The sequence below is a fragment of the Hypomesus nipponensis genome, chromosome 5, assembly GCF_054491055.1.
Source record: "Hypomesus nipponensis isolate SF chromosome 5, ASM5449105v1, whole genome shotgun sequence".
In the NCBI taxonomy this organism is placed as follows: Eukaryota; Metazoa; Chordata; class Actinopteri; order Osmeriformes; family Osmeridae; genus Hypomesus; species Hypomesus nipponensis.
In genome coordinates, this window is record NC_140365.1 from 14027255 (window position 1) to 14054486 (window position 27232).

A 27232-nucleotide genomic window follows, 5' to 3' on the forward strand; every position below is an offset into this window, starting at 1 on the left:
AAACAACAGGCACGCCAAACACTCGTTTGGCTTGCGAGCTGGCTAAAGAGTAGTAGCAGAGCCCGTTTACGGATATTAGACATTCTCTGGTAGTAGGCTAACGTTACGTTTTGAGTGGATGACGAGCGCGAGATGCCGAAATGGATGCCAATAAGATTCTGAATGGAAAGTTTGCTTTTAAAAAGTTGCCAAATGGTTCTATTGACAAGACCAGTGATCTGTGTGTTTTGTCGTTGTAAACTGAGCTATCATCGCAGCACGTCCAGTCTGAAATACCACTTGATGGCCAAGCACACAGCTGATGCGAATTCTCTGCCCCCTCGTCAAAGCCAGGCGATTGCAATGTTGTTTTCAATAAAAAAAATATTTGCACAAAGCAATCCGAACCACTTTTCTATGTTGATAAGAGCATTAAAATTTGAAAAAAGATTGGGACAAAAAGAAATCAGGGACATTTAGAATAGATAAAAATGTGCGATTAATTGTGATTAATCGCGAGTTAACTATGACATTAATGCGATTGATCGCGATTAAATATTTTAATCGTTTGACAGCACTAATTTACAGTTTTGAGAAAATGGGTGACTGTTTAAATAAATGTATTTTGGCAATCGTAAAAAACTGTAAGCGTAATGTCTGAGTTTGTTTAGGCCCACTCTCATTGGGGCAATTAGCCATGATTTTTGATGTAATGAGAAGGGGGGACATATTCACAAAGGTGTGTGGATCAGGATGTGTTCAGCGTTGATCCTCAAAGGACCAATCGGCACCAGAGTAGGCAAATGTTATGGGGGAGATTGATGGGATAATACCCGTATGTCATGGGATGCCATATGTGTCAATGGCACCAAATTTGAACTCCACGCCACATGAGTGGACATTTTTGTGATTTAAGAGAATGATTATTGAACTGTGTCTAATGCCCCCCCACCTTTCTCCCTCTCTCCTTCACACTGTCTCTCTCCATCCCTCCCAGGGATGTGTAGTGTGTGGCTGTGTTGTCTAGGTGTCTGATGTCTACCGGGGGTCATGATTCAGACTGGAGCAGATCCTGCCGGACCAACCAAAGTAAGTTCCTCACTCTACTCACTTACATTGTCGAACTACACAACTCCAAACCTGCCGAATCTTAATTTATGGAATAATTTCTTGACTTTCAAGAATCATCAAGAATAAAAGATATAGTATAGAGCAGGGCTGCACAATTACAAATCAAAGCGGTCTATTGACTAACATTTTCTCCCCCCAAAAGATCCAAACAATTGGGGGGGGGGGGGGGGGGGGTGCTGGTGTTTCTGATTGGCTGGTAGGTGGCATTTAACTCTGACTGCATAAACTCAACAGAAAACCTGCCTCCATATGCCTGTGCCTCTTCCATAAATGTTATATAGCGGGACAAGTTACCCCTTCTCAGTGTGAGCAATACATGGTGTGGCGTTTGAGATATGAACTGGTTGAAATGCCTGAGTCTTTCCCCCTATTCATAGCCTACCGACAGGGCCGGTTTAAGGCAATGGGCTTCAGGGGCTGCAGCCCTGGGCCGCGCAATCAGGGGGGCCTCAGGTTTCCAGATGTTGTGTGGGTCAACGGCAACACGCATAACATTAGAAACATTGAGTGAAAAAAAAATGATGTGCGAAAATGTCCGGTCAAATGTCCGGTCTTTGGGGCCAAAATCCTGAGATAGGACTGAGCTCTAATAGCTTCGGAGTCCTAAATGGCTGTCAATCAAAAGGAGATGCAGTCTTTCGACAGACCCTCCAATCATCAAGCAGAACCTCAGCGTCCAGGCTAGCCCACTCCTCCATTCACCCCCAGAGATGCTGAGCGTCCGTGGGCAGGACATAATCGCAGCATTTATCCAATGACCGTATAGTTTCGAAGCACTGCAAAAAAACTGTTCAAAGCAGCCCATTGAAGCTGGGCTTCAACAGGAAAATGCATTGTGACGCTACTGGACTGTATGAGAAGGAAATCAGTCAGTGGACCTGCTACGTAGCTGATTCTGGACGAACTCGTCTTCGAGATGAACGTGTTCTTAACGCATTTAAAATGTTAACACAATAGTAAATATTCGACAACGGCGGCGTCACTATTTCAACCAGTGTAGCGCGTTAAGGGCAAGTGTAGGGTTTGGGTTAGGTGGAAAATAATCTAAGGTTCGGCCGAAATCGACTCCCTTTGTACTCCCGGAAAAGGAAAGCTCAGAGGAGGTGAAAGGCTTGGTGACCGGCGAGGAGAAATGCGAGTCCAGTGTGAACAGGCTCGCGCCATTCGTAGCCGATCGTGGTGCTTCGCGGAGCATCGCAGCCAGTGTGTCCCAGACATAAAGGCGCTGCAGAAGCGTTCGGTGTGAACAGGGGGTCACGGTGAATATGATTTGGGGCATCACTCTTGTATATTTAGGCCCTATAGCTAATAAACAGGGCTGCATTTCCCAAAAGCATCGTAAGCCCAAGTTGATCGTAGAATCCATTCCCAAAGACATCGTAGCTAAAGTGTCTCTTGAAAATTCGTAGCTCATAGATTATTAGCCTATTCCTTACGAGCATGTTTGGGAAACGCACGCAGACATCGCAACCTGCAGAGACTAATTCCCCCCCATTCGGAGGCATGATGTACCAGCACCAAACCAGCACCAATCCCCCCCCTTCCCCCCCGGGATGCAATCATGCGCGATATGCACCTGAAATGACCAAAGGACTGTCTCTCGCTCGCTCTAAATACTAAATCCCCGATTTCCGGGAGATTATAAAACATTTGCGGGCTTCAGGGAGCCGCTATTGAAATGCGGGAGACTACCGGAACTTCCGGGAGACTTGGGATATCTGCGCACATAATGAAAATCGATGGTTTCGTTTTTTTCTCGATTGTTGCTACGATCCATCGTTATCGGGGAACACAGCCCAGAGTACTTCCCAGGTGTGCTGAGCAAGCGCAATGTGTTCATTGCAGGGCGTTACTAGACCCTTTTTAACTGGTAAAAAAAAGTTAAACGTTTTTGTGTCAACATTTTACTTTATTCGTCACTGCATTCATTTATCAAGAGTCATCCCAATCAAGGCTTGTTAAATCAACCAGTTGAAAACACAAACTGATGCGTGCCCATGTCCACACGCTCTTCTGTGCTGGCCATAATAGCCATTGCACCGCGCACACAAGTCCAGGTGTCAGCAAGCAAGTCCAAATTGAGGTAGGTTAAGAAAACGTTTTGAAACTAAAGAACATTTGCAAATAATTAGCCAACCGATTTTCTTATTTTGACATAATAACAACTTGAGTCCAATGTATTATATTGCATGAAGCTCAAAAAACAGTATTAGCGCTCTAATTATGGCCAAAAAAATGTGGCTTTTGTGCTACCGCATGCTCGCATAAACAATTAATGTCCTTATCAAAGCTGACATCAAATTGATGTCCAGGAACTGTTGTATATATTGAGTAGGGGGCCTGTGCCCCAGTAAAGCTTGGTTTTACTGCCCCATGTCTAGCAACGCGCCTGGTTAATTGAAAGTAACGGTTGCTTCATCAGTATTTAATTCAACAATTATTTATGAGAAACAGGTCTAGGTCCAGATAGAACCTTCACACAGACCGAGGTGGATCGGTCTCTTGTTATGTCTTATTTATTTTTAATTTATTTCCATTTAAGAAAAACGTAAGTGTGTGAATCCCCCCTCCTAATTGTACACTTGTGTGATTTCATTTGAATCCACCTTGCGCCATTCTGCGTTGTCAAGGTTACCTAACACTTTTTCATCAGTCAGTTGATTGTGAAGAAAGTAACGTTAGTTAACTTGTTGGAGAGAAGGTAGAAGGAGAAATTATACTATTCCTTTAGATGTAAATTCAAATGGTCAATGTAGTTCTTAAAACAATGTTCTAAATGTGCAAATTTTCATGTATAAATATAGAATTGTAGGCAATGCACTTAACAAAAATTTTTTGGGAAAGGGTATTCATTTGGATACCCCTCAATATCTTACATTTACATTTAGCAGACTTACAGTACAAGTGCAGGGACATTCTCCCCAAGGAAAGTAGGTTGAAGTGCCCTGCCCAAGGACACAACGTCATTTTGCACAGCCGGGAATCAAACCAACAACCTTCTGATTAATAGCCTGACTCCCTAACCACTCAGCCATCTGACTCCATGTCTAAACCATGGTTACGCCCTTGCCTGGCATAGAGCCTTAAATAAGACAAACACATATTTCATGTTGGTCGTAGATGGTTGAGTTGAATTTAAACGTTTTTTGTTTGTGTGTGTGTGTGTGTGTGTGTGTGTTTGGCTACAAAAGAGAATGTCCACTACTGCCCCCTGTGTGTTACTGCCAGTGTTGGGGTAGTTATTCAAAAAAAGTAATGGATTACACATTTGAGTTACTTAAAAAAAAAGAAGTAATGCTTTACTTTACTAGATTACTCACTGCTGAAAGTAACTAGTTACACTACTAGTTACATTACTTTTTGATGACTCCATAACATTGCCTGAGATGCACTATAACTTACTTGCCAAATAACAATATATTAACCATAAGCCCAAATCAACTCAAATTCTTATTATAATGACGACATACACAATGTCTCCCTTTTATCCTTTATAATATCACAAAGCTGACAAAAAAGTTGTGAACATCAGCCTAAAAGTTATCAAGCATAACAAGGCTACAGTACTGGCAGTAAGCAAAATGTCTCAAAATAAAATAATGCTTAAAACTTTAAATGGAAACATTTATTTAGAGGGCGATTCCACTGTCGAAACAGGCAGCATTTCCTCTACTATGTATGCTGCTACAAGCCTGTTTGTCTCTGCCTTCAACCTTGGTTGAAAGTCAAGTCGTGGCTGCTTGGCAGGTGTTGGCAACAATGGCATATGGCAACCTTTTATGTGTCACTCAGGATCCGGGGATCTTTAGCTACTAGTCTTGAGTTAGCATGTTGCCATTGAAGATGCTTTGACAGATTAGAGGTTGTGTTCGCGGTGGTGGAGAGGTGTTTTTGGCCAGGGCACAATGTACATTGTACAGTTAAGTTTTTGTCCTTTTGTGCAACTAATACAAAGTAATGTGCATACCTCCATCCTTTAAAATACATCCTAAGTGGCTCTGCCATTCTTGTTTCGCCTCTTGAACACTGGCGCTAAGGTCAAAGTAACGAGTGCTACGCGAACACACACGTACTATAAAGGGAGGTTTGATTTGTTGCTTTTTCTCCTCCCGATATGCAGATCGCAGTAATGCACGTAACGCAATATATTTTTTCATTAGTAACTGTAATGCAATTACTGAAGTTATCAACAGTAATGTGTTACATTACTGCGTTTAAGACAAATTTTATCTGATTACAGTAACACGTTACTTTGTAACACCCCCAACACTGGTCACTGCGGTGAGATTTCTGATGATAAGGGAGTTCTTATTTCTTTCCCTCCCTCCTTCCATCTTCTCTCACACAGCACTGTATTTACTGCTCCTATCTACAGAGTTGGATAAATATTCATATTTCAGACTCTGGGGGTGTTTGTGTGGGTGTGTGTAAACCTCTGCTGTGTGTGTCCAATCCCTCCCTCCCTTTCTCTCTGATCAAAAAATAAATAACCCACAGGTGTATCAGACCAACAAGGGGTGTACTGCGGTCTACAGTAAATATTACCATACAGTGTGTGGGTGTGGGTGTGTGTGCAAGTGTCCACACTGTTGAACAGTGTATGTGTGTTTGGTCACTCTACTGTCTCCTTTTGGGGGTGACTATCTGGGCTGCAGTCCTGGGGACCAGGGCTTGAGAGGATATAGTTCATGTATTGTGTGGTGAATGGACCATGAGCCATAACCTTGGAAATGTCTGTAGTCATAGTTCCACTGGAATGAGGAATTTTGAAGGCGCAACTGCATGTTTTTAGCAATGAGAATGTGTATTTTCTGTCTCCATTCAAGTGGGTACTGCTACATTTCCATATACCTGCATTTTATCTCTAATTTCAACACAACTGTCATTCAATTGCATTTGGGCAGTTCAGTGCACCCTTTTTGCATACAATACCATCTCACCTGCTAATCAAAATAAAGCATCACCATCGCAATATTTGTGCTTACTCAAGTGCAAGCTAGCCGTTCCATACTTTAGGTCAATCATGAATGTAGGTGGATGTCTCATTGGGCGGAGAATGTGTCTGAAAGACTTTGTTTGGAAGAAGAGTTCTGTTATGTATATCTTACATAACGCATTTGACTGCAGATAGACTTTTCTCCCGTGCCTTAATGAGTGACTGGAATGAGACAAGTCGATTTGTTAAATCATCTCCAAGCTGTGTGGATAGACAGTAGTATTTCCGAATCTTTGTTTTTATGTGAATCCTTTTATGAAATTATGTTTGCAGGACTACTGTGATAAACCCTGTAGATTCAGTGTTTCCTCTAGGATTTTTTTTAGCAGTGGGGGCAAGTCTTCCACCCCCCCCCCCCCCGGCTAAAACAAAGTGCTAACCCTAACCCTACATTTCGGAGCAGATTAATGTAATAGTCTAATAGCTAATGTAATATTACACATTTTCGTCCTATTTCCCCTAAAGAAATTAAGTTAGTATACTTAAAGATACCTTACAGTATGTTCTAATTGGCATGAATGCTGCCAATTAATAATTGACGAAACAACTTATTGTAAATGGTCAGTGGCCTATAGGCTATAGCCTATCAATTAAGGTAGGCCACTCGGAAGCATGTACACTGTCTGCTTCATTTCATCTTGATAGGCTAAGCATTCTGTAGCGAATAATAACAATACACTATTAGTAAAACACTATTTATTCATTAAAACTACTTCAGCATAATAATGCACCTGAAATACAAACTTGAGCAAGGGCAGCAATTGCTATCGAATCAACAGACGTGCAATTTTGCTAGCAGTGGAAGAAAACAAACAACAAAAGTCACCAGTTAACTTAATTTAAATCTGCAAGAACTATAGACTATCACAATAACAGGCTTAAATAAACTGACAACATAAGTTATACGACTTACAGTTCTCAATATCTCAATATCTCAATCTCAACTGCGCTGTGAAGCGTGTTGCTATTCTCGACATGCGCTCTAACAATCACGGCTGATAGACGGCCTAAAATTTTGTACAGCCCTATTTCTGATACCATGGAGGCACAAATGTAACCGTAGCGGGCCGCCACTGAAAAATACAAATAGTGGAAACACTGAGATTATCACTTGCCTTTTGTGTAATTCCCCATCTACAAATGTATTACATTAAGACGAGGTTATGTGTTTTAGAGAATGTGTGTGATTTATTCACGGAGCTAAGTATGAGTGTGTGTGTCAATATGAGGATGTTAGTGTGGATGGGGCACTTACCAATTGTCTAAAGGTTTAGAGCAGGATCTCATCTGGGATTGCTCCTGTTTGGTTTGGCTCGAGGCCCAAAGCCATTGAGCAGAAACTGCTGATCCTTGTCTACAGTTCTACTGCACATACAGTACCTACACAAAACACTCTTGAGAACCCTGTCATACGTGACCTAGCCTTGGTTATAACAAGTAACTGCATGTCAATGGCAACTAAAAAGTAACATTTGTGTTACAAAAGCTATGGGGCATCATTTAATACTGGACTGCTATTTTATGTACAGGTCCATGTCTCTCATTTCCTTCTAGTGATTTGTGTTTTTGTTGGCTAGCGGTCATAAACATGTCACTTAAATTGATTCAGAGATTTGTGTTCAGAGACATTTACATTTAATCATTTAGCAGACGTTCTTATCCAGAGCGACTTACAGTAAGTACAAGGACACCCCGAGGCAAGTAGAGTGAAGTGCCTTGCCCAAGGACACAACATAATTGAACCAGCAACCTTCTGATTACTAGCCCAATTCCCCAACCACTCAGCCACGTGACTCCCTTCAGACTCTAGAGACACAGGGTCTCTAGGGTCTTTAATCTCAAGGACCTCAAACTGTCCGACTGAGAATGGCTGAAGATCTACGTACTCGCTGACTGTCAAAAAAAAAAAAATATATATATATATGAAATGTTGAGCGGTAGTAAATATGTAGTCCTGAAAGACTAGTGATCAGGCAACTTACATATGTGCGCTTGCACAACTTCACCGACAGGAGAGTTAGCTGTTGGTTAGCCTTCGAAAATGAAAAACGAAAGGTTGATACAGAATGTAGAGTTTTTAACAAGACATGGACTTCTAAGTATCTGTTTACTGAGGTAAAAGTAAAAGCTCAGTGCATAACATGATTTCAACATAACTTATTACTTTAGTTTTTACTGTTACTTCGATAGTCTTTTCCTAGTTGACCAACATGTAAAATATTTATACAAATATTTACAGAATATCCTTATTCTTCTGATAACCAGTATCAGCTAATCAAAATATACTTTATTGCTTTTTACAATGGGAGAAAATGAATAGTGAGCAGAATTAAGTTCAAGTTATTGTTGATGAAAACAACCCTTCAACACATTTCCAGTTTCTCATGTGGCACCTTGTCAAAATTAATTGTCCACCCCTGAGTTATGGAGCTGGGCCATGGAGCTAACCCATGGAGCTAGGATTTTGATGCTAGGGAGAGTGTGAAAAGCTGGTTTCGCCAAGGCCAAAGGGCAAGAAAGCCAAATTACAGGTGTTGGCCATCTGAAGGGCATGTGACAGCAAGGGGGGACCCGCAATAAGACTTTGAGCAATGAAATGTTAGGGTTCAGTTCAGGAAAGCGCTTTTAAACAGTAGCACTTTCTATTTTGAAATGTTTTATTTTGCTTGCAATGTTTTAGTTTGGCAGCTCAGTGAAGCACCTTAACTATTTTTATTTTTATATACAGTTTAATTGTGCTTCAAATAAAACCAATATTTACCTACACCTTATTCTTGTTTAAGATCATTTACATAATATATATGAATGTATATGGAGCGTGATAAAAAGGTGACCTTGAAATTGTGGCGACGCAAGGAAAATCTTTGGTGCACCTGCATTTTGTGCTGGTGCACCTAAATAAAAAAGTTAGGCGCACCAGTGCAACCAAGGGAAAAGTTAGTCTGGAGCCCTGAAATAGTTATTTAGCACTAGCATTGCTACCTGCATATGCAGAAATGATTTGTTTGTTGTTGTTGATTTTGTGAAGGTTTGAATCATTTTGGATTAATATTTAATATAATACAGTTCTGTGTAACAAATTATTAACAAAGGAATTATTCAAACCCGCCCCAGGGGCGTCATTAGACCCTTTTTACTGGGACACGTGCCCCAGTATAAATCTGCTGTGCCCCAGTAAAAAAAGTTTTGAGTTTTAACAATTTACTTTATTAGTCAGTGCATTCATTTAGATTGATAACCTTGAAAAAAATAAACCCAGTATCCCATTTAACGCTTGTAAAAGTGTTTAACAGAAAACACAAACCGATGCATGCAAAATTCCATGTCAGAGCGCTCTTCTGAGCTTGCCAAATAGCCACTGCAGCACGCACACAGAAGTCCAGGTGTCGGATTCGGCACATAAGTCAGAATTGAAGTAGGCTAAGAAAACATTTCAAAACTAAAGATAGTTTCTAAATGAAAGGCCTACCAATCATCTTATTTTAACTAAAACATAGAAACGATATCACACAAAGCGCTCAAATGAATGTGAAAATGTGAATAGGGCCTGTGCCCCAGTAGAGTTTTATGTCTCCATATAACCCCCCCACCCCCTAACCCTCCCCCCCTGCCACAAATAGCTTTCTAATCTGTGGGAAACACTGATGTGAAAGAAAATGTGATTTATCTGACCAGACCAACTTCTTCCATTGCTCCTTGGTCAAGTTCTGATGCTCACATGCCTGTTGTAGGCGCTTTCAGCAGTGGGCAGGGGTCAGCATGGGCACCCTGACTGGTCTGCGGCTACGCAGCCCCATACGCAACAAACTGTGATGCATTGTGTGTATTGACACCTTTCTATTCGAACCGGCATGGACCTTTTCAGCAATTTGAGCTAAAGTAGCTCTTCTGTTGGATCAGACCACACTGGCCAGCCTTTGCTCCCCACATGCATCAATTAGCCTTGGCCGCCTATGACTCTGTCACCCCTTTTTCTTCCTTGGACCACTTTTGATAGATACTGACTGCTACAGAACGGGAACACCCAAGAGCTGTAGTTTTGGAGATGCTCTGACCCAGTCATCTAGCCTTGTGTATTTTTCCAGCTTCAACTTTGAGGACAAAATGTTTACTTTCATGCCATGTATATCCCACCCCACTGACTGGTGCCATGATCATGAGATTATAAGTATTATTCACTTCACCCATCAGTGGTCACAATGCTATGGCTGATGGTGTATACTGTATAATGAACTCAGCTACATCAAACATCAATATTACTAATACAGCCTTCAATGATCTCTCCTCAATTACCCCTTTATTGAATGGTATCCTAACTCTGAAAGGTAGACTATTTACATTTCTGCATTTAGCAGACGCTTTTATCCAAAGCGACTTCCAAGAGAGAGCTTTACAAAAGAGCATAGGTCACTGATCATAACAACGAGGTAGTCCCAAACATTGCAAGCAGCCAAAACATGAAGCATACATTATGAAAAAAATAAACAAGTGCCAAAGGGAAGACCCATAAGAGCATGCAGTTATACAAGTTACAAATTAAAACAAAATGAACCACAAAAAGTGCAAGACTTTACCTGTAGAAGAACAATCAACAGTAACATTTCGTTATAACTAACCTACAAGAGCAACAAGTCACTCAATAAGAGTCATTGTGATCCTGGAGGAAACTAACATCAGGTCCATCCAAGCATTCCTAAGAGCCATTGTACTCCCGGAACAAGTGTGTCTTGAGCCTTTTCTTGAAGGTGGGGAGACAGTCAGTGTCCCTGATGGAGGTGGGGAGCTGGTTCCACCATTGGGGGTAAGGCAGGAGAAGAGCTTGTGTTGGGACCGGGCAGTCTTGAGCGGTGGGACCACCAGGTGGTTGTCTGAAGAAGACTGTAGGTGACGGGTGGGGGTGTAAATCTGCAGGAGTGACTTGATGTAGTCGGGTGCAGTCCCGTTCACGGCTGGGAAGGTCAGTACCAGGGTCTCGAATCTGATGCGGGCGTTGATGCGTAGCCATTGGAGAGAGATGAGGAGCGGGGTAACATGGGAGTGTCTGGGTAGATTGTAGACCAGGCGGGCCGCTGCGTTCTGGATCCTCTGAAGAGGGCGGGTTGTACATGCTGGGAGACCAGCGAGCAGCGAGTTGCAGTAGTCCAACTTGGAGAGGACCAGTGCTTGGACTAGCAGCTGGATGGAGTGCTCAGACAGGTATCTCCTGATCTTCCGGATGTTGTAGAGGGTGAATCTATACGACCGGGAGACTGCAGCAATATGGGCCCTGAGGGAGAGCTCGTCATCCCTGGTAACCCCAAGGTTCCTGGCAGAGGATGAAGGGGTCACCTTTGCAGATCCCAGGGTGATCGACAGATTGTGGGAGATGGAGGGTTTAGCTGGACTATGTATTTAGGAATGATGCATTTGGAGACCAAGAATATGGGGACCATGTGTTTGAGTGAGGGACCTCTGTCTGCGGTTGAGGTGTATTTTAGGGACTGTGTGTCTTTCTGTGCCTTCTCCACTCGTCCTCTCAGGCCAACAAGAGAAGAAATGGAGCAGGCCAGACGCCTCCTCCCCCGTCCTACTGTTCCAAGAAATCTGGCATCCAGGAATTGTATTTGCTCTGGGATCACACCATAGCAGGGCCGGCCCAAGGCATAAGCCAACTAAGCGGCTGCTTAGGGCCCCCATGGCTACCAAAGGGCCCCCAAGAGTACATGAAATTACAGTTTGATGTACCGTGATTCTTCAATCACACACTGCTCTTGATTAAGCGCTGCACCAAAATGTACATTGTGTAATAAACGCCGCCCCAGAAATACGGTAGGAGTAGCATGTCCTGAAAAACCCAGTAGCAGCATGTCATTTTTATGAACATTCTCTTGTGTTGCACTAGGGGTCCACTGTTTAGCTGCATTACAATGGAAGCTTACGAAAAAAAATAGCCAGAAAACGAATAGCAGTCTAGCCTATCTATTGAATTAACTGGAGAAGCAGGTGCTCTTGCGTTAGAAAGCTAAACTAGTTTAAAGGCTACAGAAGGTAATCTAGGTGTTTTCGCTATCTAGCTGTTCTTGCATTCCATGCAAATCAGCCTTAATAAAAAGCAGAGGAGATAGAGCTGGCTAGTCTAACTAACATTGACATTTGCTCGTTGCTTAATCTGTGATTTAGTAGACCGTACTGTACAAACTATTTAAGAATATTTAATGTAGCGAACTAACACGTTAGCATGCTAGCGCAGCTAGACTATAGAATACCGTATTTCTTCAAATAAACGCTGTCTCAAATAAACGGCGCAACAAAATTATGGGAAAAAATATGTGTAATAGATTTTATATAAGAAATACGGTAATTAAATGATTGGCGATGCCGAGGGGCCCCCAAATAAATTCTGCTTAAGGCCCCATAAAGGCTTGGGCCGGCCCTTTACCATAGCCCCTTTTTCATTCTTTGTTACTCCTTCTCTCCTCCTGTTTTTTTCTCCCTCTTTTTATTAAGTGTATTTTTTCTTCAGACCAAAGACCACCAAGGACAGAAGACGATAGGAGGGAGGGGGTGGGATGGGATGGGGGGGGGGGGGTTAATGTGTGTGAGGTGTGGGGTGGGTGGGCGGGAAACAAACCTAAACTTGCGGTTTGGTCACGTTCGTTCCTATTTCTCTGCACAGCCCTGACATGTGGAGCAAAGCTGGGTTAGATAGTTCAGTCGTTTGTTACCCAGCAGCCTCAGCAGGGCTGAGGCTGGGGCTAGGGCCGAGGCATATTGCCAAGTTGTGACCGTGGCTCTGACACACACTCACATGTGTGCACAGCCCCGGCAGCAGCCTGCCAGGCCAGATGTGCTACTCAGCGTTGCAGCCGGCAAAAGAGACGGGCTCCACGCAACAACACACAGAAGGTAAACTCTGCACCGCTTTAAGTCCATCTCCTCTGATCTGATCTGCCTTATACTCTTCTACAAGCTTGACTCTTCTTCTTTCTTTTATCCATCCCCCTGTTCGCACTCATGCTCTTTATATCTCACCTTCTCTTCTCCTCAGCATGTACGAAGACATTGTTTGTATTCGTCAGTAGTTTGTGTCTGTGCAATTTCTCTTCTGTAAGAACTGAATTTAAGCCCACAGTTGGTTTTATATGTTCCTGTGTCATTGAGAGACTTATCTGTGTCTGTAGGGAGATCACTTCCTGGGCTTTTTTAGGTAGTATGAAATAGCAGGTCTGGAAATAAAAACCACAGTTTAATGATAGATCAAACTCTTGTTTTGTATAATGAAATTACACTGTGAGTAATTTAATATGTGCATGAAACATAGAGTACAATCTCAGTATCTGAATGTGGGACATGTCCTGTATTGTGCTGAGGCAAATACAATACAAACAAAACCAATCCAGTTGTACCACTTCCAAATTATATTTTCTGGTTCTTAGCAACATAGGGAACCCCAAGCCTATGTTAAATGCAGTCCACAGCCAGACTAACAGAGTTATAAAATCAGTAATAAAAGACGTAGTCTAATTTTTTTTGTCAGCAGTAGCCACTACCTGGCTGGCTTGCTAGCAACAGCAGCAGATTCTGCAGCCAGTCAGCAGTGACTGTTTATTTCCACCATCAGGATGACTGATGCAGTCCCACTGAGGGGCTCCAAGTACTCAGCACACTGTGTGCAGTGTCTTAGAGTCCAGGCTTAGTCTCCGCTCAGCTTAAAACATTAAGTGCTCCATTGCTGGCATGGACAGCCAGGGACCAAAGCAGAGGCCCTGTCAGAGAGCCAGCCTGGTTGCAGGTTGCACTCAAAAGCACACTTGTTGCGGTGCACCAAATGACTCTGTTGGAGTGTCTGTATAAGGGACAGCCCTCTAGACTGAGGAGAGATGGGTACCATTGCTGGGAAATTCCACTGGTGAAGTTTGGCTTGGTTGGGGCTGTGTTGACTGGGGTTTTGTTGTGGTTGGAAGATGTTACCCCTTGGCGAGTGTGAGTTGTTTGTGCAGTGGCTGAAGTTAATTTGAGCTGTGGAGCTCTATTATCAATAAGGTGTTTTTATGTTTTTTGCTTAGAATTTTGAGCATACTTTGTAAACGTACTTGAAGCTGTATGTTTTACAGCACCGCTTTACCTAACTGTCACAAATTTGTGCTTCAGTAAAGGGCTTCAAAAATGATACATTTACATTTAGTCATTTAGCGGACGCTCTTATCCAGAGCGAATTACAGTCAGTACAGGGACATTCCCCCCGAGACAAGTAGGTGCCTTGCCCAAGGACACAACGTCATTTGGCACGGAGGGGATTCGATCCCGCAACCTTCAGATTACGAGCCCGATTCCCTCACCGTTGAGCCACCTGACTCCCCACTATACATTTGTACATACGTATTTGTCTAGGGTGTGAAATCCAAATTGTGGTAATGAATCCATTGTAGTTATCAAAAGTTCTGATGAAAATCTATATGCTTATAAGTCAATACTTTTACAGTTTTTCACTATTGTTCACACACAAAAAGCAAACATTTTGCATAATTTTTTAACTTCATGTACCAATTGCTCAACCCAATTTGGCACTACTACACACATCTGCATTAGACTCTGACTTTCCTTGTTTACACACTGATGTCGATTACACATCACCTTGTTGTCAAAACACTACACACAATGGTCAGTTGTTGCACTTGCACACAGTTCTCAAGTAAAGTCTCAAAGCATCAACCTACAACACACAAATATTCAAATCTCTAAACACCAGTGGCGATTTCTTTAAGACTGCAAGGGAAGCTCAGCTTCCCCTAACATTTCCAAATATTCATGGTCAAATATTTACTATTGTGTTAACATTTTAAATGCGTTAGGACACATTCATATCGAAGACGAGTTTGTTCTGAATCAGCTACATATATTATCAGGTCGACAGACTGATTTCCTTCTCATACATTACCATAGCGCCACAGTGTATTTCACTGTTGAAGCTCAGCTTCCATGGACTTCAATGGGGCTGCTTTGAACAGTTTTTTTTCAGTGCTTCGAAACTATACGGTCATTGGATAAATGCTGCGATTATGTCCCGCCCTGGACGCTCAGCGTCTCTGGGGGAGAATGGAGGAGTGGGCTGGCCTGGACACTGGGCTTCCGCATGATGATTGGAGGGTCTGTCGAAAGGCTGCATCTCCTTTTGATTGACAGCGATTTTGTACTATAAAAAGTTGCCGAAGCTATTCAAGCTCAGTCCCATCGCGGATTTCGCAACTGTAGTTGAAAGACAACTGCTGCAATCTATTTCTTTTTATTTTCTTGGCGAAATTACTAGCCAATTTTCATCATACATTTAATACAATTATACACCACGTTGTTTATTTCAGTTTAACCTAATTCCCACATTTCCTTTGAGTTTAATATTTATTTGTTAGATCGTTCATTAATTTATTCATACAGTAGGCTAGGCTAGTGTCGTAGGGAAAAACTAGCCAGTGAAATAGCTAAATAAATGGAAAATGATGTAGGCCGAAAATGAGCTTCCCCTATTTGCAAGACCAGCAGCCGCCACTGCTAAAGACTGAGGTCTGGTGAGCAATTTGCAATCATGACTGGAGCATAAAATGGGCCTTGTGCCTCTGTTTTGTTTGGTGAACAATGGAGAACTTAGAACATATCAACAACCAGAGAAGGAGAGGGGTAAGAGTGACAGGAGGAAGAGGAGGACGAGGAAGAGGATAAGGAAGAGGACAAGGAAGAGGACAAGGAAGAGGAGGGAGAGGATGACAAGGAGGAGGAGGAAGAGGACGACTAGGAGGAAGAGGAGAAGAAGAAGGTGGAGGAAAAAGAAAAAGGAGAACGGTCATTTCTATTGAGATTTGGGCCACCGTGGTTGACCATGTGCTCAACCATGGTTTCAGCATGAGGGAGTGCTGGCCAGAGGGTCCAACCAAATCTCAGCCGCTCCACAGTTGCTGCCATCATTAGAAACTTTAGAATGGAGAACAGGTATGAATTATATTTGCCTTGTGTACTGAAATACTACATATCAATAGAATACAATGTTCTCACTTTATTTGTATTTTGCAGGACTGAAAGAGAACCAGACTGTGGAGGAAGAACATGCACTTTCACAGCTGAACAGGAGACTGACATTGTGAAAATGGTTCGTGAAAACAACACTATCACACTCCCCACAGATACAAACCAGGATCCTTGCTGACCATGCCACATTCAGAAACATCCAGACCGTCAGCCTCTTTACACTGGACCGTGTTCTCCACAGGAATGCCATGCGGATGAAACAAGTGTACAGGGTCCTATTCGACCGGAACACAGACCACATCAAGGAGTTACGGCAAGAGTTTGTGCTTGTAAGTCCCATACATTCAGCACTGACACATGCATGTATTGTACCTGTAATCCAATATCGCTCATTTTCTACAGTGTCTCACTCACTACGTTTACATGATGGTATCAATTCGAATCTAGCTTTATTCGGATAATGCTAATTTTTGGGGCAACTGCTATAACCCTAATAGATATGGCAGTGAATAAACGGAATAATTGGCCGAAAGCATGTCATATCCCAGTACGATACGTGGCGCTGTTTTCATTAAAACTAGTGGTGATACAGCCCTTTCCGCTTGACCTCTTCACCACAACCAACAACAACAACAACATTTCGAGAAAGACGGCAAACGGAGAGAAAAGTGAAGCTACGTCCCTCTACATTTTGTGCATGATGACAATAGGAGTACTGCGAATGCAAACGGCGCTATTGGCGCTATTGGCTTGCGTTGTTTGTTTGTTTGTTTCTGCCGGGCCAGCGACAACTTATCGTCTTTTTCGACTTCCAGGTTACGACCTGGGAGGGAGGGCGATGGGATCTCAAGCATGCGCAAAGACGCAGAGTCCAGTTCATAGTCCAATTCACTGTTTACAAGCATGCAATGTCCGAATTATCAACCGACTCGGATCAAGTTATCTCGGGGTGTCGATCGGGTCGTAGTCAGACCGCAATTATTCGAACAAAGGTGTTTACAAGAAAGGGATGATTCTATTTCAGTCCAAATAAGCCAGTAATTCAAATCCATGTAACCACAGTGACTGTACCACACGTGACTGTACCACACGTGTTGACCCATCTGTGTCCATACTATAACTTACATTATCATGCTGTCTGTTTCAGCGGATCCAGGAGCATGACACAGCTAATGAGCCATATGAATCCAACTTCATTGATAAGGTTGGATTCAACCTGGTGAAGAGGAGGCGCCGGGGCAGAAATGTAATTGGCCAGCGCACCATTGTTGAGGTCCCTGCCGAGCGTGGTGGGAACATCACTTTGTGTGCTGCAATGGGTTGAGCAGGCCCGTTGACAGTTTTGTACTGTTCAGAAATAAAACTTTTTTTTCCGCATATGTGTGCTGTTTTATGTTTGACTATGAAAAAATTTGGCCTACACTGAGACATTTGACAAAAGTTGAAATGGCTCATTCTCCAGAGTCATTGTCATTCATATGGTGTGTTTCATTTCTAGAATTGTGTTTTCAATTTTGCAAATGCTTATTGTGTGTACTGTTATGAATGGTATGTGTGTGTCATTTGAAAATATGGCTGTGTTTACCAAATGAGAACACAAGTTGCATTTTGTGAACAGGTAAGAGATTTGATGGCAAAGAGTTATCTCGCAAAGGGAGTGTCAGGTTTAGCATTTTGTGTGTGAGGTTTTCAGTTTTGTGCATGCAGTTTTGAGAAAGCCTTTAATGTTTTGAGAAATGTGTGTTAACAATTGTGAAAAAACTGTAAAAAGAACATTAACATATTTCAAACACAACTTTATAGACTTCTAAAACATAATCAGCATCATCGTCCTCACAATGTAACCTCAGCCCCCATGTCAGCATTATATGACATAACTCATTTGAAATCAACACACGGACTAAAGTTGACTGCTGACTATGTGCCTGCTTTGTGCAGGCTTAGTATATTTATTTTCTGTGACGTGCAAAGGGAGGAATCCTGTCACTCGCTTTCTCTCTCTCTGTTTTCTCCTGGCCACGGACATTCTTTCTGCCGGTGATTTCCTGTGCCGTGGCTTCGCCCCGCCAGTCTTGTGGCGTGACTCACAGGGAGCTGGCGTGCCAGTGGTCTGGTCGCGGCCAAATCAAATCTATCACAGAGTGGCAAGAGTCTGGGTCCCTGCCCTTGATAATACAGGTAGACTAAATGGGATGGTTGACTGGTGTGTGATGTACTGCTCACATATCTGTAGAAAAGGATATGGAAAAAAAGCCAACTTTTTCAACATGCTGTGGACTCACCCTTAAGAATGCTGTTATCCTTCCTGAGCTTGAAGGTGTCTACATAGGGAAAAAACGGTTTACTGATGCAAGTGATATCCAATGAGTGAGTATCTACTTCCCATAAATTATCTTTTTATGTATTTTGCTCTGACAAATGTCATACCATTTTCTTTCAGGCACATGGAGAATCTAGATGATATAAATTATATAAATAAGAAGATGAACAACTCTAATTCAGGACAAACCTCTTTCAGGTTCACGTTTGGACAAACCCTCACTCCCCTCTCACCCCACCCAATTCCCAGTCCTTCAGCAGAGGAAGGTCATGTGGTTGACCACTTCCTGGCTTGTCCACACATCTAGAGTGAGATTATGCCTTCACTCTGCACATCATTGCTGCCGTGTGTGGCATATAGTTTCAAATCTGGAACCAGCTATTTATGGATGTTTACGTAGTGTGTGTATTTTGAGATTGGTTGTTTGAACAGCATATCAAACCATTATATGTGAGAAGTTTCACATGCCTGGCTGGATATTTTAGACATTCTATTTTGAATAAAAAATGTATGCATATGCATACATGTTGCTTCATAACATTTTTGATCGTGACTTTAGCTCTGTCCTGTTATTTCATCATGTTGATGTAGAGTACCAAGATAGGTCCTCCATCTTTGCAAATGCAAAACACATGAGTGTCCTCCTGGTTGCCAGATATGAGACCAAAAACCTTAACCATCAGCTACCGGCCAGTGTTTTGGCAAGCAACAGACAACCCTTATGACCAAAGGCAAAAAAGTATGTTATTTTTAATATAGCTGTCTAGCCAGGGTGAATCATATGGTGTTTTCTCCTCTCCTTCATTTTCTCCCTTTCTGACATACAGAGACAAGCAAACACACACCACACTGAAACTTTCTGAAACTTTCTCTCCTTTCCACTAACCATCCTCTTTTGTCTCTCTCTCCCTCTCTCTCCATCATCGAAGCCAATACTAGGAGAATGCTAAGTGAGCAGGCTATACAGGGCAGCAGGATACTTTCAGTCTGTTGGGATCTAAGTGATCTTTACAGTTTTTCACCATTGTTAACACACGAAAAGCTAAACTTTGGCACAATTTTCACAACCTTAACGTCATGTACCAATTGCTCGACCCAATTTATCACTACTTTACACTCCCTTATCTGCATTAGACTCTGACTTTCCTTGTTTACACACTGATGTCAAATACACATCACCTTGTTGTCAAAACACTACACACAATGTTCAGTTGTTGCACACACTTCTCAAGTAAAGTCTCAAAGCATCAACCTACAACACCCAACTATTCAAATCTCTAAACACTCAGGTCTGGTGAGCAATTTGCGATCAGGACTGCAGCATAAAAAGGGCCTTGAGCCTCTGTTTTGTTTGGTGAACAAAGGAGAACTTAGAACATATCAACAACCAGAGAAGGAGAGGGGTAACAGTGAGAGGAGGAAGAGGACAAGGAAGAGGATGACGAGGAGGAAGAGGAAGAGGAGAAGCAGCAGGAGGTGGAGGAGAAAGAAGGAGAATGGTGATCTCTAATGAGATTCGGGCCACTGTGGTTGACCATGTGCTCAACTATGGTTTGAGCATGAGGATGGGAGGGGTCCAACCAAATCTCAGCCGCTTCACAGTTGCTGCCATCATTAGAAACTTAATGGAGAATGGAGAACAGGTATGAATTAAATTTGCCTATCGTACTGAAATATTGCATATCAATAAAATACAGTGTGCTCACTGTATTTGTATTTTGCAGGACTGAAAGAGAACCACGACCATGCCACAATCAGAAACATCCAGACCGTTACCCTCTCTACACTGTACCGTGTTCTCCGCAGGAATGCCATGCGGATGAAACAAGTGTACAGGGTCCTATTCGACCGGAACACATCAAGGAGTTACGGCGAGAGTTTGTAAGTCCCATACATTCAGCACTGACACATGCATGTATTGCACCTGTAATGTGTCTCACTGTACCCCACTGTGTTGACACATCTATGTCCATACTATACAGTAACTTGCATTATCATGCTGTCTGTTCCAGCAGATCCAGGATCATGACACAGCTAGTGATCTATATGAATACATGAATACATATTCATTGATGAGGTTGGATTCAACCTGGTGAAGAGGAGGCGCCGAGGCAGAAATGTAATTGGCCAGCGCACCATTGTTGAGGTCCCCGCCGAGCGTGGTGGGAACATCACTTTGTGTGCTGCAATGGGTTGAGCAGGCCCGTTGACAGTACTGTACTGTTCAAAAAATAAAACTTTTTTTGCTGCATATGTGTGCTGTTTTATGTTTGACTATGAAAAGATTTGGCCTACACAGACATTTTACAAAAGTTGAAATGGCTCATTCTCCAGAGTCAGTCATTCATATGGTGTGTTCCATTTTGAGAATTGTTTTCATTTTTGCACTACTGTGTGCTGTGAATGCTTGGTAGTGTGCAGCAAATGCTTTTTGTGTGTACTGTTATGAATGGTATGTGTGTGTCATTTGAAAATATGGCTGTGTACCAAATGAGAACAAGAGTTCCATTTTGTGAACAGGTGAGATATTTGATGGCAAAGAGTCCTCTTGCAAAGGGAGTGTCAGGTTTAGCATTTTGTGTGTGAGGTTTTCAGTTGTGTGTGCAGTTTTGAGAAAGACATTATTGTTTTGAGAAACGTGTGTTAACAATTGTGAAAAACTGTAAATGTCCCCCTTTTACGAATCCAGGCTTCAAAGGCTCTCTGGGTCAGCTGGGGTTCAGTGCTCAGTCAGCTTTTTTCACACTTGTCCCCCTTGGATCCCAGAAGTCTCTGCTGGGCCAAGCTGACTGAGTCATAGCCATTTAGCTTAATGTTACAAGGCTACATTTTTGTTTATTGGAATATGATTAACATTTAGCAATACAGTTTTTCACAATTGCCTCAACACATTTCTTGAAATAATCATCCATTTTCACAAAACTGTAAACAAAAAACCCCATCTTCAAGCACTATTTACAAAACTTCTGAATCCTCTTGTAAAATGAAACTTTCGCCTCAAAACAGTTTTACCTGTGCTCAAAATCAAACATTCGCCTCAAAACAGATTACCTGTGCTCAAAATCAGACACTGCTCTCAAATCATAAACAAAGTGATCAAAATGATATACACTATCAAGCAGTCAGTAAACAATACACCAAAAAAATATTTATCTCAAAACAAATGTAATATTTATCTGTCATTGTCTTTTGTAAACAAAAACATGTTCTATCATAGTAGCTCAAAATTGATCAGAAATTACTACTCTGCTTAGCTCTTTTACTGGAAAGTACTGTAGCAGTACTGTAACCAACATCTCACTACTCGCAACTCACTCTTGTTCTTTGCTGATATGAACCTGGAACCAGTCAAAATCTATTGAGCAGTCAGTACTGTTACTGTAACAAAATGAAAAGCACAATGTTCAGGGCCAAACAATTTGTTTATTGTACAGTATACAGCCTACAATGCACTTTACTACAGAATAAAATACTACAAGGGACCAAAATCACAGGAGTAAACATGATCAATGTGCTTCTTCTTGTCTTTGGGCTGGGTCAGGCCAGAGCACTTCGTCGACATCACAAGTAATATTTTCCCACCTTCAAAAACGTGTTTCCTCTCTGAACTGGCTTATATTGGTTTTTAAACAATCATTTTAAACAAGTAAAATCAATTTTGAGTGGTTGTGTTTTGTCAATGACATGTTTTCTCTATTTGTATTTGATTATTGCCATTTGTGTTTACCAGTATGGATAACATGTGCATTAAAGTACAGAATGTGTTTTGAGAATGAGAATGTGTTTAGAGTTTTGCTTAAAAGTCTAAGTGAGATCTGCAAATTGTGTTTTACCATGTGAATCATCTGAATCAAATGTTCAGTGAACTAAACCAATTTGTCAAATCAGACACTTGGCAAAACTCTAAACACATTCTCATTCACAAAACACATTTTGCACTGTGATGCACTTGTGCTGCAAAATGGTAAACACAGGTGGCAAATAATAAACACAACTACAACACAGTTGTCATCTGTAAAACACAATGACTCTAAATTGTTCACACTTGTTTCTAATGGTGGTTTGGGACAATGTCAGCTTTCACCGTGGTGTCTATATACAATAATAGTTCAACATCAACCAGCATTTTTTACTGTAAATGTTTACCTTCCACCATACAGCCCTTTTCTCAACCCAATTGAAAAAAAATTCTGTCTGTGGCGGTGAAAGGTCTATGACCAAAACCCATATACCAGGGTAAATCTCCTACAGGCAATGGAATTGGCCTGTGGTGACATATGTGTGGAGTGTTTTCAAGGCTGGATCCAGCACACCAGAGGGTTTTTACCCCGTTTTTCTTTGTTCTTTGTTGACAGTACAAAGTTGTGATGGGTACTGTAATATTTTCAAACCAAATCAAATGCACAGTATTTGTATAGCCCTTTTTACAAGCAATGTCACAGAGGGCTTCACATACGCTGATAGAACTTCCACCCAGCCAACCTCAACCCTCAAGTAAGACAGGGAAAAACTAACTAGAGGAGAAAAAAAGAAACCTTGGGAGGAGCAATTCAGTGAGGGATCCCCTCCTCCAGAGTCGGTTGGCAAAACAGAGGTGCAGAACACAGGCTAAATATAGTCATACATCAGGAAAGTGTCAATGGATGTTGAAACACCAAAATCCAGTGTTTTCAAAACCCGAAATCAATTTTCTTTAATGCTACGTAAATGCATTTACTGTGTATACATAAACAAATTTGTCTTTACATGGAACTAGATGGCCTGGATGTTGTTCTCCATTTTTATGTGTTGTGTCTAATGATTGCTCCATGGTGTTTATATATTGATTTGCTGTGTTTATGATCTGAAAGCATTGTTTGATTTTGAGCACAGGTTACATGGTTTAGGGGTGAGTGTTTGATTTTGCCGGAAGAGTCAGAGGTTTTGGAAGTTGAGTTTGAATATTTGGTTTTGTGTTTACAGTTTTGAGAAAATGGTTAACTGTTTCAAGAAATGTGTTTTAGCAATCGTGAAAATCTGTAAGGTATTGACAACAGACTGCACAATTAGCTACATGACTTCAGGCAACTGAGAACTTTGTTCAGCCAATGGGTATGTTTTAGCAATTGAGAAAAACTGTAAGAGAAGTGAATTGCTCTGTTTTTTGATGGATAGAACTGAATTGATTGCCATGGAGACATTTTACATATTCAATGTTGTGTGTGCAAGAAACAAAAGAAGGTAGTTTTTTGTGTTTGTGTCTTTTTTAGCTGAATGATGGTAATTAATAAACGGCTGAACATACCAAAGTTGAAAAAAAGTAAAGACCGGATACAGGCTCTTGGGCTGTCTGGTACTGGAGGCATTAGTTGGTCAACATCAACCGTAATACAATCTTCAAGAATGATCCGTTACGCCACATAGAAGCCTTACTAATGTGAACAACAGCTCAAAAACATGCTTATAAAGCTCCACAATGGGAGTAGTCATGCTGTAGGTATCTTCATAAAAACCTGTGGCCCCTAGGCATCAGAGGAGAAGAATATTCATTTAACTCTCTATCACCATCTCTCCCCCTTATTTTCTCTCCTCTACCTCTTACTGCCTATTTTCTCAGATACACGTATACACACACTCCTGTTCTTGCTCAATCTCTTTCCCTCTCTTTCCCTCTTTCTCTTTGTCTTACTTGTGACCACCTAATCAACCCACAAGGCACCACAGCAAGACCACAGTACACCAAGTCAGATCTGTTCAGACAACAACCACACCCCCCACCAGGGGGTTAGTGGAGACTGCTGACTGCTGAGTTTATGAGCTTGTGCCACAGTAGGCCCACCTGATAATTAGACAATTTCAATAGTTTTGTGGTAGTTACGTCAGATCATCATATTTGTGTGGAGGGACTGCCTAGACTAGGCCTGTTTTGCATTGTATGAAACACGACTGCATCCACTGGTTTGATGACAAACACAAATAATGCTATGTGAATATAAACTCCTCAAAAAAAGTTCGGAAACTTTATCTCCATCGATTATTCCTCCCCTTCAATAATACAAATTGGTATTGTATTTGATATTGTTGGAAAGCCTGATTAGTCCCCTTTATAATGAGGTACAACTTGCAAGGATTGTGTATTCATGGAATGAGCGACACAGCTAACCGCGTGGGTAGCGGCCCAAAATCCCCTGCAATATTCCTCTGTTGGTATTCACTCTCGTTTTGAGTTGCTTGGTGGATTTGATGATTGCACTCTCCCACAGTAATAAGGAAAAAACAACACATATGGGCCCTCATGCTGGTCACCAGCCTGGTCACACACTGCTGTGGGATGGCATCCCATTCCTCAACCAGAATTTGTCACAAGTCAGCCAACATGTTTGCGTTGGTCACTCTGGCACATACAGCATGCCCAAGCTGATCCAGTGAGGAGGAGGTGCCAAGCTGTTGTGGCTGTGTATGGATCTTCCACACGCTACTGAGGTCCCTGACCGTTTAAAATGAATAAAGTGTAAAAATGGCCAGTATGTGTTGTTTTTTCCTTACTGTGGGGGAGTGCAATCATCCAATCCACCAAGCAACTCAAAACCAAGAGTAAATACCAACAGAAGAATATTGCAGGGGATTTTGGCGCAGGCTGGTGCAGTTTTCGCAGCCTGTAGGTGGGATTGTTTACAGTAGATCAGCAGCTAGCATCAGCATCCTTGTGGCCTGTTGCGTCTGTCAACAGACATCAGCATGTGACAACAATGCTACTCACGCTCTTCCTCCATTGTTCAACGGCCAACACACTAAACACAACAGACGACTGTCCATGTGCCTGACATCAAGTGTTAAGTCAAAGACTATCAATCTGGCTTTTGACGTACACAATTCAATAACATAGGTTCCAACAATTAAGGAAACTATCTATTTAAAGCTTAGCCAGACAAAAAAGATGTCAGTGTGTGTGAGTGTGTGTTTGCATGTGTATATCTGTGACAGGAAGTTCCCGGAGGAGGTCGCAGCCCAGCTTCCCAGCCCCCTGCGGACAGAGCACTTTTAGCATGTAGGTTGTGGGACAGGAGGAATGTGATGGGACTTTGGCAGTACATATGGAGGAATGAGTACAGTGGTGCTCTGACATGGTGTGTGTGTTTGTGTGTGTGAGTGTGGACCGCCAAAATCTGGTGTGAGAGGGGAACGGGTTGTATCTTTCTAACTTCCTGCAAGAGACCATAAAGCCGAAAGGCATTTGTGGAGAGCACAACGAAGAGCAAGAGAGAGAGATGGAGAGAGATGGACGACACAGTAAGAGAGGAAGAGCGAGAGAGATAGAGAGATGGAGAGAGATTGACACAGTGACAGAGGAAGAGACAAAATCAAGTACAAAAAAGTAAGAAAGGCTGACTGCTAGAAATTCATCGATACGAGCCAGCACAAGCAAAACGTTATTCCTCTATTTACATGCGGAACATGTAGCCTCTATATGCAATTTTTTTTTTTCCTCTCTCAATATTGTTATCACATCTTGAAACTGGTGTTTGTGTGTGGGAACATACTGGTTCTTGTGTCCAAAAATCTGATTTCAGACTATAAAAAGACATATAGGGGCCATATTTTTTGTTTGACCTAAATCAAATGACCTAGTCCTTACAAAATTAAACTGTTTGCAATTACTACTTCCTCTTTGTAATCTGATGCAACGCAGTTTGTAGTTGCATTTTGAAACCCAACTCAATCCCCTGTTGTTGTCTTCGATTGCAACATCTCAAGCAGTCAGAGGAACCAAATATGATCAACGGTGGGGTGTTCGGTTTTGAACCTGAAGGGGACCTGAAGGTCACGGTGCAGGTGGAGTCCGATCAAAGTGTGTGTGTGTGTGTGCATGTGTGTCCAGTGTTTGTAATCAACAATCTGGGTCCCGGGGTGGTCACAGGGTATGTTTTGACAGAGGGTTGGTGGCAGGATGTACTCTGATTTCCTTTCCTTGACTTTCTCCTTGACTTCACCTCCTTATCTGGGTCATTCAGCTTTGTGGAGCTCTCACCTCTGATCCTCTCTGGGAAGCCCAGCCAGGGTCCCGGACACCTTGGAGGGCTGCTGGCATTCCAGCTCCTCTCCTCTATTCAGGCATTGTTCATTCATTGTGATGGTCAGTGTGTGAGAAAATATTATGTAGGGCGTTTAAGCTTAACTTTCTTGAGCTGGAGGGTGTGTAACCTAGAAAAGGAGTATTGGATGACCACAGGCTATCAACTAAGCAAGTGTGGAAAAAAGTTAACAGTTTTGAAGTGTGAAGCTCTAATGTGTGTAATGTTTTTGTCTACAATACTTAACAATTGTTCAGTATTTTGTGTTCAGTGTTCAGTGCCAAGTCTTACCAGGCAGGCTGGGGCTCCCCTCACTGCTGCCGCCTGTAACTGGTAGCCCTCCTGGGGGCCCAAGGCAGGCAAGCGTGTCAAGTATGGACTGTACCATCACACATCTGCATCCTGTCACCGGTTTTAGTGTACAAGTGTGATACATACACACACACACACCTGCATTAAAATGCACCCTGGTGTGTATGCTTCAGCAAACACATGTTGTTGCACACTTTCATAGAGAAACCCACACACTCCAAAGGTTTTGCAAGTCTATGCTCACACAAAGATAAGATAAGATATACCTTTATTTGTCCCACAATGGGGAAATTTGGGATACACATGCACACACACACACACCCACACAAACACAATTTTGACATTTTGCACCTGTCTCCTGTCTCAATGGAGACCCTACTGTTAGAGTAGTCTTCTTGGTAACCCCCACCCCCACCTCCATCTAAAACTTACCCCCTCCTTAAAATC

General features: G+C 42.2%; 1 protein-coding gene and 2 long non-coding RNA genes across 4 annotated transcripts in view; all 3 read left to right on the forward strand.

The window, feature by feature from the left end:
* Positions 1-27232, forward strand: part of erg (ETS transcription factor ERG) — a 104959-nt gene that overhangs the window by 28339 nt on the left and 49388 nt on the right. Inside the window, exon 2 of one of the 2 annotated variants that reach the window (XM_084698218.1) lies at positions 977-1068. In XM_084698218.1, the coding sequence (XP_084554344.1) occupies positions 1030-1068 (39 nt within the window). In that variant the 5' untranslated portion in view covers positions 977-1029. The remainder of the gene's footprint in view (positions 1-976; positions 1069-27232) is intronic. The other variant, XM_084698219.1, reaches the window with a different exon arrangement.
* LOC146288794 (uncharacterized) lies at positions 15401-17472 on the forward strand. Its single transcript, XR_014755171.1, has 4 exons — positions 15401-16066; positions 16148-16223; positions 16344-16431; positions 17250-17472. It is a non-coding gene; the product is annotated as an uncharacterized LOC146288794 (long non-coding RNA).
* Positions 19551-20544, forward strand: LOC146288795 (uncharacterized). The gene is made up of 3 exons (XR_014755097.1): positions 19551-20065; positions 20147-20303; positions 20438-20544. It is a non-coding gene; the product is annotated as an uncharacterized LOC146288795 (long non-coding RNA).